This window comes from Pituophis catenifer, unplaced genomic scaffold (genome assembly GCF_029215685.1).
Source record: "Pituophis catenifer annectens isolate HBS135680 unplaced genomic scaffold, rPitCat1.0.hap2 SCAF_2, whole genome shotgun sequence".
Taxonomy (NCBI): domain Eukaryota; kingdom Metazoa; phylum Chordata; class Lepidosauria; order Squamata; family Colubridae; genus Pituophis; species Pituophis catenifer.
Genome location: NW_027256882.1, coordinates 179,992,021 through 180,012,388, shown reverse-complemented (window position 1 = coordinate 180,012,388; position 20,368 = coordinate 179,992,021). Strand labels below are relative to the sequence as shown.

The window sequence follows — 20,368 nt, the reverse complement described above, 5'->3', positions numbered from 1 at the left end:
TTTTCTGCAAAAAAAAAAAAAAGACAATAAGACCTGTGCAGAAAAGATGCAGAAAATGGGATGTTTGTAACCTTCTTCATTAGGCTTTGCAAGGACATGGGGGGAGGGTCAAAAAATTCAAAATGGCAAATTTGCATGTATAACCAAAAACCCCAATTCGTTCTGACTGTTCATTCTGTCACCATCTTGATTATTTTTCACTCCACATTTCAAGAAGCATCATCCTCTGAACCAGGAAGAAGCTTGCCCAAGCTTTTCACCTGGATAGTATTTGTCATAATGGGAGAATAAAACTGTGGCAATGAGTTATACGGCACTCCTTATTTGTCGCTCTCATATTGCTTTATATTTACAGACTGCAGTAACAGAATTTTAGACCTACTTATATAAGGTGTTGGAAGGGAGGGAGAGAGGGAGGGAGGAAGGAAGGAAGGAAAAAAAGAAAATAAGTGCAATTTTATTTTTTGAAAACAAATCCAAATTCCTGCCCTTCTAATTTTTCTTTCCTCTTGTATAGTTTCAGACTTTCCATTAATGCCAGCATGTAATATAATAATGGATAATAGATACTCTGGAGTTCAGGTAATTAATACCCTTTGAACAGACTATCACATAAGTATGCAGTACCATTCTATTCATCCAACTTAATACAGACTAAGGTGAAACTTTGTGGAACTGTTTTCCTTTAGAAGAAAGGCTGCAAGCATCAGCACTCCATAAGCCACTGTTACTCTCTTTACTGGTTTACTGAAGGAAACTGAATATTACAGCTAATCCTCAATTTACAACCATTCGTTTAGTGACTGTTTGAAGTTACAATGGCACTGAAAAAAATGACCTATGACATTTTTCACACTTAACTACCAATGCAGCATTCCCCTGGTCACATGATCAGAATTTGGATACTAGGCAACTGATTCATATTTATGATGGTTGCAGGGCTCATGTGATGAACCTTTGACAAACAAAGTCAATGGAGAAGCCATATTCACTTAACATTACTAACTTAAGAACAGCTGTGATTCAATTAACAACTGTGGCAAGAAAGGTCATAAAGTGGAGCAAAATTCACTTAACAACTGTCTTACTTAGCAATGGAAATTTTGAGTTCAATTGTGGTTATAAGTTGAGGACTACCTGTATTTCATTTCAGGAAATGTTTTTTTTCTGAGAGTGTTAATATTTTTAGCTGAATTACAGAAGGAAAGCAAAGGGACATATAAGGCCATAGCCGAAGTAATCCTAGTGGACTACAGTGTGTGGCAGCAGTCAAAAAAGCGAATGCAATCCTAGGCTGCATTAATAGAGGTACAGTACTGGTAGAGGTAATAGTACTGTTTTACAAACCCTTAGTAAGACCACACTTGGAATATTGCATCCAGTCCTAGTCACCACAATACAAAAAAGATGTTGAGGCTCTAGAAAGAGTGCAAAGAGCAACAAAAATTATAAGGGGGCTAGAGGATAAAACATATGAAGAACTGTTACAGGAACTGGCCATGACTAGTCTAGTGAAGAGAAGGATCGGGGGGGGGGGCAGACATGGTAACACTGTTCCAATATTTGAGGGGCTTTTACAAAGACGAGGGAGTCAAACTATTGTCCAAAGCACCAAAAGGAAAGACAAGAAACAATGGTTGGAAACTGATCAAGAAGAGAAGCAACCTAGAACTAAGATTTCCTAAATGTGAGAGCAATCAACCAATGGAACAGCTTGCCTTCAGAAGTTGTGGGTGCTTCATCACTGAAGGTTTTCAAAAAGAGACTGGACTGCCATTTGTTTGGAGTGATATAGGATCTCCTGCTCAAGTCCGGGGTCCCTTCCATCTCTTATTATTCTATGTTCAAAATAGATCATTCTGGAGAGATGAACAGATCTCGGGACAATGGGAGGACCAGACTATTCCTTTTTCTTGCACTACCCTAGTAATTCAGGTTTCTTTTTTATTAAAGAATCCTCAAAATCGTGAGAGCTTCCAGCCAAACAAAAGGATAGATTCACATAGAGAATCTTGATAAATCCAAGTCAAGGCTATTAAACCCTGGATGATATAATAACAAGGTTATCCCAATCCAGAAAAGGGTGTTCTGTAATGGGAATACCAGCTGAAAAATGATAATAGGTCAGGAGTTCCCAATTCTCAGCACCCTTAAGAATACCTAACTGTCCTGCTTCTCTAGCACCACTGTGGTTTTGCTGCAGTGCCTTCAGTGCAGCATTTCAGAACCATAGTAATAGACACTTCTGGCTAGAGAAGTCACGTGGATCTTAAATGATAAATGACTTTAGGGCTACCTAGAAATATAATCTGTTCCTAGGGAATGAAATCAGTCTGTATGGCCATGTCCCCCAATTTCTATGCTTGGAAATGACCTGCCTCTATAGCCTCTGTCTTGTGAAGTGAGACAACCTCAATGTATTTGCCTTTAATACATCACTGCATACAAATGCTGCTTTAAAACATCCTGTCTGTGATGTTATTGAAAATAGACCTGAATGTCAACTACGTGTTAAAATTGTCTCATTGCCCAAATTTCTACTAGCTTTGAAAAGATGTTAAATAGCATCATGGACAAAATGTTGTGGACTCTAAAGCACAGGGACCAGGGCCAAACAATGTAATTCTCTGTAATGATCTTAGTAAATAAAAATAAAACCCCTATCCCAAATGCACAAAGCAATCTAAAATATTGTGATCAGCAGTATCAAAAGCTGCTGAAAAATCTAACCGATACAGAGATTTATTGGCCTCTCATCTCTTCTGCAGAAGGCTAGCCAATAGAACAGGGTTTCTTAGCTTTGGCCACTTGAACCATTCTCCAACCAGCATAGTCTTAGGCATAGCTGGGCTGGCAGAGGAATTCTGGGAGTTGAAGTCCCCATGTCTTCAAGTGGCCAAAGTTGAGAAACACCGCAATAGAGCAAGCTACACTTGATTGGAGTGAATTCAAACTGAAATGAATCAAGATAATCGGGGACCTCCAAGATTTGGGATCCACTTATTTTGTTTGCTAGCAGTGTGCTCCTAACTGCACAGATACCAAGTTACTGCAACTTGGACTACATACATATAAATATGTAATAATGTTATACATACATATAAATATGTAAATCTAAGGAAGGCTTTTTTTCAAAAGTGGATATAATACTGATTTTCCTTAAGGCTGCTGACACTCAAATGATCTATATACACCACTCCTTGCAACCAGGAATGTATTTTCTCCCAGATATGACAAATAAATAAACGAGGGCAAACGACATTAGTACATCAGACAAGCATCTTCTCCACCCCCTCAAAACGGAACTCGATCCCATCCTCAAAGCTAAATGTCTACTTAAGCTTTTATTCATTTTGTAGCAAGAGATGTCCCTTGGTTTTTCATCCCCTCCGAAGCTGTTTCATTCTCGGATCCAAAATAAATATCCCACCGCAGGAGCGGTGCGTTAACACGCGCAGGCAAGTAAAATAAGCGCCTCACTAAGTACAGCTATCCATTCATCCCCGACCCGAACAGAAAAGATCGTCTTCGGAGATGGCCCGAAGGCTTTAGGTATTTCTCCTCTATGAGTTAACCGAAGAGGGACTGAACGTCAACAGGGCAGACAGCGAAAATTTCAGCTCCTGGAGAGACACGCCAGACTCACATACAGCGCGCTACCGCCTGGCAAAGCGCCGAGAAAGGGCGGTGGCAATGGCATTGGCAGTCAACTGCAGCCCATGCGCAGTCGCTCCAAGAATAGACCTTCCCTTCCCGGTGGGGCCCCATTTAAGGCGCATTACCGGAACTGGTTGAAGCCGGAGAGAGACGTGGAGTCGTCAAGTCGCAAGTAGAGCTCAAGTGCAGTTAAAAAGCAACCGTCAGCCAACCATGAGGGAGATCGTGCACCTGCAGGCCGGCCAGTGCGGCAACCAGATCGGGGCCAAGGTTAGAGGGGAAAACGCGGCTGGTGGAGGGAGTCTTCCCGGAGAAATAACTTAGCTCTCGGGCAGGGTGCGATCGGAGAGACAAAGGAAGGGAATGGTATTAACGTGTCCTCCCGGGAGTTTAATAGTAACATTTCGGTCGGAATCGAGGCGCGGGGGTGGGTGGGTAGGTATCAAGCGCAATGCGATCGAAATTCGCTTGAGGGGGCGGTGGAGCTGAGCGGGAAATTTCGCTGCTCTGATCTCTCTTCCTGTCCTCCTCCTCGGGAATGCCTGTCTGTAATGGTTCCCTACCGGAATGTGCCTGGAGCGCAGGGTGGGGGAGATTAGGAAATGGCGAGAAAGCGCGGCGTGGCAGAGGAGAGAGGACTGGCTTGGGTGCTCAGAGCCTTTGGGAGAAGCCATTTTTGCTTTGTGTCGCATTTTCTAACCTGGAACCTTTGGCGGGAGTGGGCGGATCTCTGCAATGCGGCCGCCAACATGGCTTCCTCCGTCCCCTCGTCTGAAGAAATCCCAGCAAAGACGGCAGGGGCAACGCGAGCGTCCATCCGTCTGGTTTCTGCCGGGCGTGAACTGATCCTCGCGTGCTTTTCCCGAAGTCTGCCAAGAGGCACATTTGCACCGAGCTTTTGATGCAAATCCAGCCAGCCCGGTATTATCTTGACTGACTTCATTGCACTTAGTTTACATTACACAGGTTACAATAATCTGAGTTTGTGCAAAATTAAGTCCAGTAAGAAATTGGTCTGCAATAGGGTCAACTGTGTACTCTGGTGCATAACTCTGACTATGAAGAACCTCCCAGCTATCTTCCCCAACCTGGTCCTATCCACATATGTTGTTGAATTGAACCTGGCTAAACAAGGAGTATTATATAACCCAGCAGCTCATTTGTAAAATGCCACATAATGCAAAGCTGGTGCATGGCAGTTATTTAAGACATTTCCTCCTTTGGTACATGGCATATCTGAATGCCATGCACTTCTTTTGGGATGCCTCTTAGATTATGTTCTGCCTTCCAGAAGCTCCCTCAGATTGTTTTAATTGCTTCTGCCTTGGGATCCCTTCCCACAGCCTGGCTGCCCTTGATATCTTAACCCCAGCTCTTACAACTAACATTGGGTTGGAGTATATTTTCTTATCAGAGAGAGTTAACCAGGTACCCTCCAGAACATGCTCCAGCCAACATGCTCCAAAGGCAAGTATGGAGGGAAAAACTCAAAAGCATCTGATATCTACTTTTCCTATATGCCTTAGAATGCCATACAATAGTTGATTATAGGCTCAAGGTTGACTCAGCCTTCCATCCTTTCTAAGGTAGGTAAATTGAGGACCCAGTTTGTGGGGGCAATAAGCTGACTTTGTATAAAATATACAAAAGTATGAAGGCTATTGCTTAACGCATTATAAGCCGCCCTGAGTCTCCAGAGAAGGGCTGCATATAAATCAAATTTTAAAAAAATAGTCCTCATTTAGCAACCACAGCTGCAACTGCCAATTTGGCTGTTATTAAGTGACACCTTGGCTGTGCTTATGATCTTACTTCAGTTTTCCTTTGCTTTACATACCTGCAAAGCTCATAAATGAAGATTGATTGTAAATTTTCATTACCACTGCAAATAGCCACTAAACGTGTTAATCATTATACAAGAACTACCTTCTATCTTAATTCTGACAACTTCTAATATATTCTTCCTGGCCACAGTGGGACTTCTGTGCTGACGTGGAATTTGTAAGGCAATCTGGTCTTTCACCAGCATTTCTAGAAAGTTGAGTCATCTCAGCTGTCGAAAGCTGAGCTTCCTTTCTGTTAATTTGTATCCACAAACTGCTGGCTTAACCAACCAGTTCTAAGGAAAGGGGAAGTTGATCAGAAACACAGCACACCTTTTTCTCCTCCCCCACAAAAGTGCTCCACCCTTGTTAGCAAGGTAATCCTTCACATCAAGATCGAATGTTATAGATTTATGGATATCCTAGAAAACCGAACCTTGATCTTTCTCCTTCCTGCCCTCATGGAGGGATTGGATTGTTAACTAAACCAGTCCTCCTAGAAGATCACTTAACACTTCTGCTGAGGCTGAACTATCATAGAGCAGGTAAAACTGGGCAGTTCTACCTAAGACTGCACCAAAGGGGAGCTGAGCTCACCAATTGTGATTGGTGTATTTCTCCTCCTTGCATAAATATTGGGGAAAGAGGTGCTTCTTCCTGGCTGCCTATTAGCTATGTAAATGAGCTTTTTCTGGTAGGAGCCTTCCCTGCAGTCTGAAGTAAGATGAGTCACCATTGCTCAGCTCATTTTACTTTTTAAAAGCTCAGCAAGCTGTTTCTGGGGTTGGATCAGTCTATGAATAACCTCAAGCTGTTAACTTGTATCTCCCTGAAAAGAGACAGTTACCAACTGAGCTACTGCTTCAGAAGGCATCCTTGACTTTCTAACACATGGCTACCATTCCCCGTAGTTGATGCATCTCTCTTACAGCTATCTTGCTGCAAGGCCTCTCACAGAATATGCTGTGACAGGTTTCTAAACAAAATGAGCAGCTTTTCTCCCGGGCCCCCTTTTAAACAGAAACTTAACTTGTGGCTAAATCTTGTGAGGTTTAAAAACACAGCAGCCCATTCCCTTCACAGAGAACTTAAAAGGCTTGTGTAGAAATTCTCAATGTTGCTTGGTAATGGAATTGTCCCCACCTCTCACATTCCAATCTGCAAAACCAAGCTGGTATCAGTAGCAGCTTCAGCCTTTAGAGCAGGGGCTTTCCAGAGTTGGCAACTTTAAGACTTGTAGACAATTCTCTAGCCAGCATAGCTAGCAGAGGAATTCTGAGAGTGCCAAGTTTGGAGACCCCCGCTTTAGAGCAATGAGAACGAGCAATGGAAAGGCAGCATCTGAACTCTGCACCTTAAGTTTAAACTGCACCTGGACTTTCTATTGCCACCATAATAAAAGTGACTTCATCTCTCTGACTTGCATGTGACTGCTGTTGAACCTGGTCTACAAGCTGTGAAATAGAAGTGGCTATTGTTGGTCAAAATAAACAGTCTTTCTTAACTTTAAGGCTCTGTCAGCCTTAAATCTTGTATTTTGCTACAGAGTCCTCTTTCGGCAACCAGGAGAGTCTAACCTTTGATTTCTCTTCCTAATTTGGGGAGAAAAATAAGAACAAACAGTGGCAGTAAATTCTCAGCCTGAAAGGCAGTGAAATACTGGAGAAGGAGTTTTGCTGAACTGGAAAGTGTCCTTGCCTTCCCTGCTGTCTGGCAAGTGCCCAAGCACCTGATGGACATACGGAGAACTCATCGGCAATCCAGGCGACTGCTAAAGCATGTCATTTGCTCATGTGCTGGATTTATAATTGCAGTTGTTTCCTTCTCTGTACTGCTCTGGTTGTCTTCTCTGAGGTGTGCATGCAGAGTGGGACTTTAAGGGACATGGCGCAGTGTCTGCATCTCTCTAATCTTCACCTTCAGCAAAAGCTTGCTTTCTTCCCCCAGCCCCGCCTGCTTTCCCTGGCAATTGGTATAAATAGAAACTGCCACTCATGCTGCAGCAGAATGTGAGAGAGACAAATATGACCCAGGGATTCCATTTAAAGCTGAGTTGCAGCAGGCACAAAGTGGCGAGAATCAGCTGTACAGGTTGTCTGGGCTGCAAAGCCCAGAAGTAGGCCAGGCAAATGTGGGAGCTTCCCATCTTCTGTGTGGGGAAGTGGGCATGTTTGAATGGAAGGCTTCCTAGATTCTACTGGCAAAAATAAGGCAGGGTACAGAATCAATTTCCAAGTTAAAAAAAAAAACCTAGATAGATTCTTCTTTTTAATTAAAACAGTCAATTTTGCCATCTTTGCCAACATAATTTAATGCAGTATTACAAGCAGCTTTATATTCTTTAAAAGTCCTGTCCTACACAGGTAACATAACTAGTATTCTGAATTCCTCTATTTAAGGTACAATCACAACAAATTTAGATCAAACTGCTTAAAATCCTGTTATGATAGAGGACCTGGTAGAATTAAGATCTTAACACAAGAACTTGAAATAAGAGTTAGTATTTTAAGTACTATGTAGCAGCAACATTCATTACTCCGGCTGGGAGACAGGATCCCCAGCTAATATGCCAAAAATGGGAAGTTCAAAATGGCACTTAAAAAATTTAAACATTTCAAGAATTCCATAGATCTCTTTGCTTGGCTGCCAATGGAGGAAGGAAGTTTTCTTATGTTCCTGTTTAAATTGGCTGACTTCATATTTTCTGCTAAGTCATAATATGGTTTATTTGACTTTTGCTTAATGCGGTGGTGGTTTGTAAATTATAGCTCTGTGTGTGGAACCACCATGAGTAAAAAAGTAGTTTGACTGTATTCATCTTCCACTTGTTGGCTTCCTTGAACCAGTACATCTAGCTCAGTATATTATGACACAAGATGCTGGACCAGCAGGTCTTCATTTTCTTTCCCTTCTTATGCAAAAGGTGGCTAAAAGAAGGCTTTGCAAAAAGACAAGTTTCCCTCACCTTCCCAAGTGCCACTGATCTGGGAAAAAAATAACCCCAAATACAGATATGCAAAATATTATATAGGAAAAAGTATATTATGAATCATAAATAATTAATCATTAAACACATCAGATCTAATCTTTAGCTTACAGTTGAATTCCTAAGGTTGGTTTAAACAAGTAGGTACTTTAATTGGGTTTTTATACTTTTGATTAAACTATGCTACACATATCGTTAAGAGTATCCTGTTGCAATCTTCTCTGGTATGAAAATAAGTACCTTGAGCATACTGTACATCCCATTCTTGCAGTCATCCACTAGATTTCTCCGAGAAAGGAGGAGACACAAGTTGGTGCATAGATCCTGCAGTGAGTGGGGGCTCATCCTTGGAGTCTATAGGACAGTGAACCCACTTTGAACATTTGGAGGCTGTGATGGAGAAACTGTGCTTTTAAGATTATAGAAAGTACAGGTAGTTGAAGTTCTCTACTTAATGAGCACAGTTCAACCGACAATTTCTGTTAATAAGTGAAAAATTTATTAGGAGAGTTTTGCTCCATCTTATGACCTTTCTTGCCACAGTTGTTAAGAGAATCACTGCAGTTGTTAAGTTAGTAATTTATTATTTATTTATTTATTAATCAAATTTCTATACCGCCCTACTCCCGAAAGACTCAGGGCAGTGAACAGCCAAGATAAAATACAGATAATACAAATATTAAAAATCCCTTAAAATTATTAAATATTTTGGCCAAAACACAGATTAAAACACCCAATTTATAAAATCACGAATTAAAAATTTAAAAGAGGAGAGTTAGGCCAGGCCAGCCTGCTGAAATAAAAAAGTTTTGAGAGCATGACAAAACGTGCGCAGGTCCGGGATCCTCCATATCTCTGGGGGGAGCTCGTTCCAGATGGTAGGTGCCCCCACAGAGAAGTCTCGCCCCCTGGGGGCCACCAGTCGACACTGTTTGGCCGACGGCACCCTGAGGAGCCCCTCTCTATGGGAGTGTACTGGTCGGTGAGAGGCTATTGGTAGCAGAAGGCGGTCTCGTAAATACCCCGGTCCTAAGCCATGGAGCGCTGTAAAGGTGGTAACCAAAACCTTGAAGCCCACCCGGAAGCCCACCGGGAGCCAGTGCAGCTCGCACAGGAAGGGGGGTCACATGGCAGCGCCACATCACTCCCATAACCACCCGCGCGGCCACATTCTGGACCAGCTGGAGCCTCCGGGTGCTCCTCAAGGGGAGCCCCATGTAGAGAGCATTGCAGTAGTCCAGGCAGGAAGTAACGAGAGCATGAGTGACTGTATTTAACGAGTCCCGATCCAGAAAGGGACGCAACTGGCGAATCAGGCGGACCTGATAAAAAGTCCCCCTGGCCACGGCCGTCATGTACTCTTCTAAAGACAGCCGTGAGTCCAGGAGGACACCCAAGTTGCGAACCCTCTCCATGGGGGCCAATGACTCGCCCCCAATAGTCAGTGATGGCACCAACTGACTATATCGGGATGTCGGAAACCACAGCCACTCGGTCTTGGATGGGTTGAGCCTGAGTCTGTTTCTCCCCATCCAGATCTGCACGGCCTCCAGGCACTGGGACATCACTTTAAGGGCATCATTGGGGTGGTCCGGGGTGGAGATGTACAGCTGAGTGTCGTCAGTGTACTGATGGTACTTCACCCCGAAACCACGGACGATCTCACCCAGCGGCTTCACATAAATGTTGAACAGAAGGGGCAAGAGGACCGACCCTTGTGGCACCCCACATACAAGGGGCCTCGGGGTCGACCTCTGCCCCCCCTGTCAACACAGACTGCGACCGGGCAGAGAGAAAGGAGGAGAACCACCGTAGGACAGTGCCCCCCACCCCTAACTCCTCTAGCCGGTGCAGCATGATACCATGGTCGATGGTATCAAAAGCCGCTGAGAGGTCTAATAGGACCAGGACAGAGGAACAACCCCTGTCCCAAGCCCTCCAGAGATCATCAACCAACGCTACCAATGCCGTTTCCGTGCTGTACCCAGGCCTGAAGCCCGACTGGAACGGATCCAGATACGACGATTCATCCAGGTACTGGGGGAGCTGTCGCGCTACCACACTCTCAACAACCTTCGCAACAAAGCGAAGGTTGGAGACTGGATGATAATTTGCCAACACTGCCGGGTCCAGGGAAGGCTTCTTGAGGAGAAGCCTCACCACCGCCTCTTTCAAGGCGGCAGGGAAGACGCCCTCACTCAAAGAAGCATTTATAATCCCCTGGAGCCAGCCTCGTATAACCTCCCAAGAGGCCAGCACCAACCAGGAGGGACACGGGTCCAGTAAACATGTGGCTGCACTCAGTCTGCCCAGTATCCTGTCCACGTCTTCGGGCGTCACAGAATCAAACTCTTCCCAGATAATACTCACAAGACCTGCCTCTGTCCTCCCCCCTGAATCTACCCAGTCAGAGTCCAGGTGTTCCCGAATCTGAGTGATTTTGTCATACAGATACTGTACAAAATCCTCGGCTCTACTCTCCAAGGGGTCCTCCCGCGCTTCCTGGCCGCAAAGGCACGACCCGATCCAAAGCTCCAGCGGCCGCCCTATCCCAGGCGGCCACCAGCTCCTCAGTCGAGCCTGTGCCAGAGCCTCAGGAAATGGTCCAAGCTCCGTCTGGAACCTATCAGGATCCATCAGGTGCCTGGGGCGGTACCACCTCAATGGTTCCACCTCCCTGCGGTGGGGTGCGGCGGTTCGAAGGTCAAAGCGAAGGAGGGAGTGATCTGACCATGACAAGGGCTCGATCACTATATCCCCTATCTCAAGATCACTCAACTACTAACCAGAGACAAAAACCAGGTCTAACGTGTTTCCCCCCATGTGAGTAGGGCCATGAACTAACTGGGTCATGTCCATGGCCGTCATGGAAGCCATGAACTCCCAAGCCACCTCAGACGCCTCACCGATGGATGGCAGGTTAAAATCCCCCATGACCATAAGCCTGGGGGGTGTCAACCGCCACCGCAGCTATAACGTTGAGCAGCTCGGGCAGGGCTGCCGTCATATGGCAGGGAGCCAGGTACATAACCAGCACGCCCATCTGCACCCCATGACCCCACTTCACAAGGAGGGACTCACATCCAGCCGTCTGAGGAACAGTGGCCTCCCTCGGACCAAGACCTTCTCTAATGACAACCGCCACCCCCCCACCCCTCCCCTGTGTCCTCGGCTGATGGAATGCATGGAAACCGGGTGGGCACATCTCAATGAGGGGGACCGCCCCTCCTGGCCCAACCAGGTCTCTGTAATACCCGCCAGGTCCGCTCCCCCCTCCTGAACAAGATCACAAATGAGGGGGGCTTTATTTACCACGGACCGGGCGTTGCACAGCATCAGCCGAAGGCCCAGGGCCTGAGGGTCTGTGCAACCTGGGGAACGAGAGGAGCATTGGAGGCCGGAGCGCGCCACCTCTTGGAGCCAGCGGGCGCGCGCTCCCACAACCTGATGTGGACCCCTGCTCCCGCCATATCTGCCCCTCCCACCCACAGTACTGATGTAATGTCCATCCACAACACAAGCTCTAACCCCCTCCTTGACCCCGGTTCCCGCACCTCTTGTGCCGTGCTCTTCAGACGGCTCTGGCCTCCTCCCCGACAGGTTCTCCCCCAAACCCACCGAGCCCACCCCCCTCCCAGAAACCTTTAAAACCTTATCTAAAAATTTCCCCCAAAAAACCCCACAACCCCCTCCTCGCCGCATGCCACCTCTCGGGATTCCAAAATCCATCATCAAGGTAGGCCCTCGATAGTGAGGAGGGCCAAACCTGCGAGAGGGGGGAGTCTCGCAGTGCAGGCAGGTCAGCAGCTGTAAACATCGCACAAAACAGAGGTGGAGAGTCAACTGGTCAGGGCTTCACCAGATCGTCCAATAATACTGGGTCAAAGTAGATCTTCATATCAGGAGCTGGTTCACTGCCCTCTCACAGCAGTGAAAGGGGCCAGTGGCATCCCCCCACGTCTGGAGGATAATTATCCCAGTCACCCTCTCACAGTGACTGGGGCAGATGACACCGACAATAAAGTCACAATAGTCCATCCTTTCATCTGGCGGATGACAAACAGCCCCCTCAGCACCTGTACACCGTTTTGCCCAGTTCTCCTCCAGTTTGGGGTCGCACAAGAAGCCAGCAGTTTGTAAAGTTATTAAAGACAATGGTGATAATTCCACAGGCACAAGTTCTTCCCTGGGGCGAAAGTAGGGATAGCAGACAAAGAACCCAGTCCAAGTCCAAGGGTGGGTGGCCATCAAAGGCCAACACCCACCCATACCTGGGGGAAGAAGGGGGGGAGGAGAAGCCACCCGAGGCGACCAATAGAGCTCTGGTCAGCCTCCCGCCTCTCCTGCCCCAAATCTCCCCAAATCCCCAGTCACAGCTCTGATGACAAAACCCCCGGATAATAGGGGTCATAGTCCAAAAAAAGAGCAGATGGTAATCCTGAGGGCAAGGCTGTCCGTATTCCCCCAGCCACCTACTGCAAGCTCTTTCCTCAGCCGGATGATCCGTGGCTGCCATTGCCTTCCGCCGCTGCCGGCTCACAACCGGCACCCTGGGCTCCTCGTGGCACCCCCTGGACCCCCGAAAAACATCCGGAGAGCGTCCCAGAGATCCCTGAGGGGCGAGGGGGATGAAGGGCACCTCCAAGCCACCACACAGAAATGCCGGCCGCCGCCGAACGCTCCGGCCTCCACTCCTCCCGGCACTGACAAGCCAGAAACAGCTGTTCCAGCAGGCCGTTGCCCCATCTCCCGCGGCGGCTTCAAACAGCGAATCCCACCCTGCCCTGATATTCCAGAGGGCGAAAAAGCCCTCAGCAGGCAGGGCGGGCATTCCCCTCATTGGGACTGGAGCCGGAGATAGTTAAAACAGCTCCCGAAGACCCCTGACACCAGCAACCTCTCCATCTCCTCAGCGGAGCTCAGCCAACTGCCACCATCTTGGGACACACCGGAAGTTAAAATAGCATGGTTCTTAAGTGAATCTGGCTTCCCCAGTGACTTTGCTTGTCAAAAGGTTGCAAAAGGTGATCACGTACTCCCAGGATACTGCAACCGTCATAAATACAAGTCAGTTGCCAAGCATCTTAATTTTGATCATGTGACCAGGGGAATGCTGCAATGCTCGTTAAGTGTGAAAAAGATCATAAATCACTTTTTTCAGTGCTGTTGTAACTTCGAACGGTCACTAAATGAACTGTTGTAAGTTGAGGACTACCTGTATTGTATGAGATGTATATTCACCCTCTCATTTCCCCAAAAGGTTATCGCTTCCAGCTGCAGTTTTCAGATAATGGATAGGTGAGATGTGGGTGTGTTTTATCAGATATATGGCAGTTAAATAAGGCATTAAAATTAAGAATGGACATTTAATTAGGATAGGATAGGATAGGATAGGATAGGATAGGATAGGATAGGATAGGATAGGATAGGATAGGATAGGATAGGATAGGGCTGGAAGGGACATTGGAGGTCTTCTAGCCCCCTGTTCAAGCAGGAGAACCTATACCATCTCAGACAAGTGACTGTCCAGTCTCTTCTTAAAAACCTCCAGGGATGAAGCACCCACCACTTCTGAAGACAAGCTGTTCCACTGGTTAATTTGTCCTCACTGTCAGGAAGTTTCTCCTTAATTCCAGATTGCTTCTCTCTTTGATCAGTTTCCATCCATTGCTTCTTGTCCTGCCCTTTGGTGCCTTGGAGATTGAAACATTTATTGGCATCCATGAGCTTTAGGAGAAAAGATTAACTTCTCCCTATCCAGCTCATGGCGTAAAAAAAAATGTTCCTGGAACACTTAGGATTTATGGCAATAGACCATCATGAAGCACAGTAAAGCTTCTGATGGTCTGTGTAGAAACCTCAGCAGGCAGCAGCGGATACTTAAATGATGAAGGGCAGGCAGCAGGATCCCATCTTCCAAAACCTTGCTGGGACCATAGGAGACATCCTCCACATTGTATTTGGATAAAACTGTTCTTGGGAGTACAGAGGAGTTTGGGGTAGGCTGAGGGTCAAACTGAATTTCTTGTTGCACAAATGAAGTATGGCCTGGAGTGGGTATCTCTTAGATTACCTACTAGACCTTTCAAAAATTGTACTGTAAAGGTAGAAAGCTTGAAAGCCGTACTCCTGAATCAGATGACCGGTTGATGTCTCTGTGGAACTGGACGATGTCTATTCCACAAATTCATTTGGAGGTCAGGATGATAGATGAGAGCTTGTTGAGTGTCAAGGAATTGATGCCTTTGCCTTGCTGGTGCTTGAGGTAATTGGTAGCAGATCCAATATATGCCGTTCGACTGGCAAAAAGATCTGAAGTAGGGGGCAATACTGCAATTAACCTATCCCTCCCCCTTGGTCCTATGTCTGTCCTAGGCAACAGGTGCATACTGACAAATGCCATCAGCTGTAAAGAAATATATCTGCCTGCTTTGCAAGGCTGTGCTGGAGACTCATGGAAAAGGGATTTGTGATTTTGGCTCCTTTAGTGGAAAACCCAGATGGTACCCTCCCTGCTAATGAGCCCAGTCCAGTATTGAAGCTCCTCAGGATAAATTGATGATATGTCGCACTGCACTCCCATATAAAGGCTATCCAAGTATGCAGTAGAACCGTAACATTATAATGGGACCAGTCCGGTTTTCAGAAGGATTTGTCCTGTCACTAACTCTTTGTCCTTTTCCCTGACTTGCAGTTCTGGGAAGTCATCAGCGATGAACATGGCATTGATCCCACTGGCACCTACCATGGAGATAGTGACTTACAATTGGAAAGGATCAACGTCTACTACAATGAAGCCTCAGGTCAGCTTCCGTACAATTCAGAGTGCCAGGGACACCTCTCTTTGCCGTCTCCATTCTGTACAATGTTATCTCCTTTCTGCCCACCTTTATCCTGAAATCAGATATATTCTGTTTTTTTAGTGGAAAAAATAAAACAAACATTTCCCAAGGGAAACATGCTATTTGCTGAGCAAAAGTACAATGTGGAGATATACAAGGGATGGTGGGTTTTTTTCCTCATGCCTTACCTAGCTTGTTTATTGCATATATGATAATTTCAGTTTTGTTCAGTATATCATCTCATTGTCACTTCAGTCCTTTTTATGAATCCAACCATTTTCTTCTCTCTAAATCTGTTAGTAACTCTTGCTTAATGCTGGTCACAGAATGGTCATATTACTATCATAAGGAAGCCACAGTAACCCTAAAAGCAAACCTTAATCAGACATAGCATGTTAGATTAAACGTGTTGGACTGTTTGTGATTGTCAACAAGTGGGTTCTTACAGTTATTTTTCTACCCAGGTGGCAAATATGTGCCTAGAGCTATTTTGGTTGACTTGGAACCTGGAACCATGGATTCTGTAAGATCTGGACCTTTTGGACAGATATTCAGACCTGATAACTTTGTCTTTGGTAAGGATCATTGTTGAACTACTCTGCAATTATTCTCCAGTCAAGTTAAACCAGAAATTTTGCGTATTGCAGCTATCTCCCTTAACATGCTGCTTCTTGCTCTTTTTTGTTTTAATTAGTTATTTACAACTAATTACAAATCTGAAATACTATGATTTATAGCAAAAACTACAAATTCAGCATCTATTGTTTAGAAATTAATTATTTCAGTGCTGTTGAATCAGATTTGTTTTGACTTCCTGTTGAGAAAGGCTCAATTCAGGACTTGTCAGAGAACATGATATATATTGTTACGGCTATTCCAAACGTGTTCGTGAGTATCTTAGTCTTAATTTTTTCCAAGTGTTGAGCAACTATTCTCTTTTGACCCTGTCCGTAAGTCTTGACTGCTAGGAGAACAGACTTCACACATTAGGGATATCACTTAGTAACATGTATATCTTTAACAAGCAATGATCAATGTCACTATGTTTCTACAGTCCGGTGACACTGAAACCCAAATGGAACAAAAGTAGGGCGAGCCAAGATCACACTAGTATTTCTGTATGACATTCAAGTGAAATACAGTTACTACTAACTGGTGATGTAGTTATGGTGTCAAATGTGAATTAGGTTCGTGCACAACTCATTGCCCTTGGACTTATTAGGACACTATTTGCGGACTGTTTCAGAACATTATGTAGATTTTTATATGCATTGACACTGGTATGTGTTCAAAGTATGTCTTTTTCCTTTTGCTTTGGAGTAAAGAGGAGGAAGAAATTGAGGTGTTGAATACATTTCTAATAAGCCAAGCTGTGTATTGCTGTGTCCCGGCAGCAGCATTAAGTCTGCAAAGAAACTCTTAATTTAAACCACTCTCTGTACAAGGTGTGTCTGGAGAAAGAACCTAAAATAACACAGCAACACCTTCCTTTATTGCTGTACTACTTTGCATTCTGCGCACGCTACAAAAGATTACACCATATGTAGAATTTGAATTGATTGACAATACAGTATCAGTAATGTTCCATAATGTGGAAAGCACTTTTGAAGTCCACAACATGGAGCCCAAATGTTTGTGGATATCTTCTTTGATGCCCACCAAGTTCCTGCCCCTAAATCTAATTTTAGAAGCTGGATTCTAGGGCTTGAGTCCATCACATTAGCAGTCTTCTGTTTTACTCATCTGGAAATGATTTGATTCCTCTAGTAACCTAGCAACTGAGGAAGCTTATCTTTAGGAAAAAAGTGTACGAGAGAAAGTGGAAGTAATGTTTGTGTCAAAGCATTCGTTGAACTCATCATTGCAAATGGCAAACAATAAACCAAATATCTTTATCCTGTTCTACCTCCCCCCTCCCCAATTCCTGCTGCTCAGGTCAAAGCGGTGCTGGGAACAACTGGGCCAAAGGCCACTATACAGAAGGAGCTGAGTTGGTCGATTCTGTCCTAGATGTGGTAAGAAAGGAAGCTGAGAGCTGTGACTGTCTCCAGGGTTTTCAGCTTACCCACTCTCTAGGTGGGGGCACTGGATCAGGGATGGGTACCCTGCTGATCAGCAAGATTCGTGAGGAATATCCAGACCGTATCATGAACACCTTCAGTGTGGTACCATCACCCAAAGTTTCAGACACAGTAGTGGAACCCTACAACGCTACTCTCTCGATACACCAACTGGTGGAGAACACAGATGAGACCTTCTGCATTGACAATGAGGCTCTCTATGACATCTGTTTCCGTACCCTCAAGCTAACAACTCCCACTTATGGAGACCTCAATCATTTAGTCTCTGTTACCATGAGTGGTATAACAACCTGCCTCCGCTTTCCTGGCCAACTCAATGCTGACCTTCGCAAGTTGGCTGTGAATATGGTTCCCTTTCCTCGCCTCCATTTCTTCATGCCTGGCTTTGCCCCTCTGACCAGTCGTGGCAGCCAGCAGTACCGAGCCTTGACTGTACCAGAGCTAACACAACAGATGTTTGATGCCAAAAACATGATGGCAGCCTGCGACCCTCGTCATGGGCGTTACCTGACAGTAGCAGCTATCTTCCGAGGCAGGATGTCTATGAAGGAAGTGGATGAGCAGATGCTGAATGTTCAGAACAAGAATAGCAGCTACTTTGTGGAATGGATCCCCAACAACGTCAAGACAGCTGTGTGTGATATCCCACCCCGTGGCCTTAAAATGGCAGCTACTTTCATTGGTAACAGCACAGCTATCCAGGAGCTCTTCAAGCGCATCTCAGAGCAGTTCACAGCCATGTTCCGTCGCAAGGCCTTTCTCCACTGGTATACGGGTGAGGGCATGGATGAGATGGAGTTTACAGAGGCCGAGAGCAACATGAATGACCTGGTCTCAGAATACCAGCAGTATCAGGATGCTACTGCTGAAGAAGGCGAGTTTGAAGAGGAGGCAGAGGAGGAAGTTGCATGAAGATCTCTCTTCTCTACTCTATTCTACTCTTCTCTTGTCTCTCTTCTCCCTTCCTGCCCATTACTCCTCTTCTAATCATCTACTCTAATCTTCTAAGGCTTACCCGCCTGCCTGCCTATCTCAAATTCTGCAAGGTGGAGTCATGCATATAGGAGTACTGTGTTGGTATGAGGAGGAAGAACAGGCTTCTCAGTTGTATTCAGGAATGGCAGCCACTGGTAATGTTTCTAGCTAAAAGCACTAAACAACATATTTTCTCATCTTATCCTCTCTCCCAGTCCCCTCCTCTTTTCCCTCTGCCCAATATCTCATGCACATCCCTCTGTGATGTCTGTCTTGAGTGTTCTGTGCGGTCATGTGAGTTTTTGTTTCCAAAGATGAGTACACGCTAACTTGCATTTGTTTTGCTTTTCTTCATCCATGTTGGGCCTAAAGGAAAGATTAATGGAACTGGGGGGGGGGAAGGTAGTTGAGGGGAATGGGGCACAGTTCTTTAGCATGAAACATAGTCCCCCCCCCCTTTGAGTGTATTTGTTATGAAAGAATTGTATGTCTCCACAATAAACTACTGAAAAATAATTCAGGCTAATGTTGGTTTCAGAGATTGTTTTAATTCTACCTTTCAAATGCATGACTTTCTCACCGTCTGTTACTGTATTGCATTTATATAGCATTTTTTCCCCTCTGGGTGTTCAAGGTGGCATACATGGTGACCTCCTCTAGTTTTTATCCCTACAGCAACCCTTACATTCTCAGAATCTAGGGAAGAAAAATGAGGTTTTTCAGAATTTAGAAGTCAAGGATTTGATGGGCATTTCATCTTTATCTCTTAAGCAAGTTTCTGTCTGTGAGGGAATCTGTGAGAAAGGATGGAACAGCTCACAGAGTTCCTTTCTTAATGTATTCACTATAAATGAAGGCTGGAGAATACTTACATGGTTTCCAAGACTATAGCCTAACCCTGGCATTAAACCTGATAAATGAGACTCTGCAAACCTACCTTCCTTGGTCATGTGTTTCTATTTGGGGCTTGACATTGTGAGATAAGCTGAAGTAAGCTAGAGCAACTGACCCAAATTTATCCAGAGGGTTCAGTGACAGTTTTGGGACTTAAGCATGGGTCTCCTCAGCTCTTGTCCAATCTCATAACCACTCTGCTCTCTCACCAAATGGAAAAGCGGTATGGCCCTCAGAACTGGGAAAGGCATAATTGATTCTTTTTGCTTTACTCTGAAGATTTAACCTGATTGATGATGATTATATACCACCAAATCACTTTCAACTCCTAGCAACCACATAGATTTTTTTTCTGTGATTGGCTAAACCTGGTCTTTCAAGTGTCCCCAACAGTTTACTCATTGATGTCTGTGCTTCACAGCTGGGACTATTATTATGAAGGAAAGGGGATGTAGGTTTATGGGCATCTGTGAGATGAACTTGGGAGGCAGACAGAGTTAACTGGAGTAGCCTCGCAGCAGATGCAAAGGTGAGGGAACTAGCAGAATGCAAAGCTAGCAGGTTTGAGTAGTGGAGCAAGTTATGTCTTTCCTGCTTGGTGTGTGACTACTTGATTAATGATGCATCTCCTTTGGGGTAATTACACTGAGAGTTCCCTGCAGCATTTTCTCTTTACCATTTTCAACTCCAGAATCCAATGAAGCCATTAACTGAGAAAATACTGCTTGGTAAAATTCAGTGCATCCTGGAAAATACAATTATTTTATATAAGACGCAAATTTTGCCTTCCTTAAAATCTTGGCTTCTCTTAGTTTGTGCCTTCCCAAAATATTTGAATATGTGTAAGTAATGCCGATGGTCAGTGTGTACAGTGAATTAGACGCTAGATTAGACTAGGGGAGACCCAGTTGAATCCACTCTGAGTTTACCTCACAATATAATTGCTAAGATAGAATGAAGAAAAATCCCTCTGCAAATCCCCTTGAGCTTGGGGAGGAAATTTGAGATACAAATAAGAATATTGATATAAATAAGCAGACACTTCCAAGGAGGAGAGGTTTTGGGTAGAGCATTTTGCCCACTCATTTCCTTTTTTCTGAGAATAAAGTT

At 45.0% G+C, this 20,368-nt stretch overlaps 1 protein-coding gene across 1 annotated transcript; it reads left to right on the top strand.

Moving 5' to 3' along the window:
• The first annotated feature begins 3,762 nt into the window (after positions 1–3,762).
• TUBB4A (tubulin beta 4A class IVa) lies at positions 3,763–18,880 on the top strand. Its single transcript, XM_070938221.1, has 4 exons — positions 3,763–3,927; positions 15,161–15,269; positions 15,773–15,883; positions 17,244–18,880. Exons 1-4 carry the CDS (start codon positions 3,871–3,873, stop codon positions 18,299–18,301), a joined length of 1,335 nt encoding a protein of 444 aa, XP_070794322.1. The 5' UTR covers positions 3,763–3,870; the 3' UTR covers positions 18,302–18,880.
• The last annotated feature ends 1,488 nt before the right edge of the window (positions 18,881–20,368 follow it).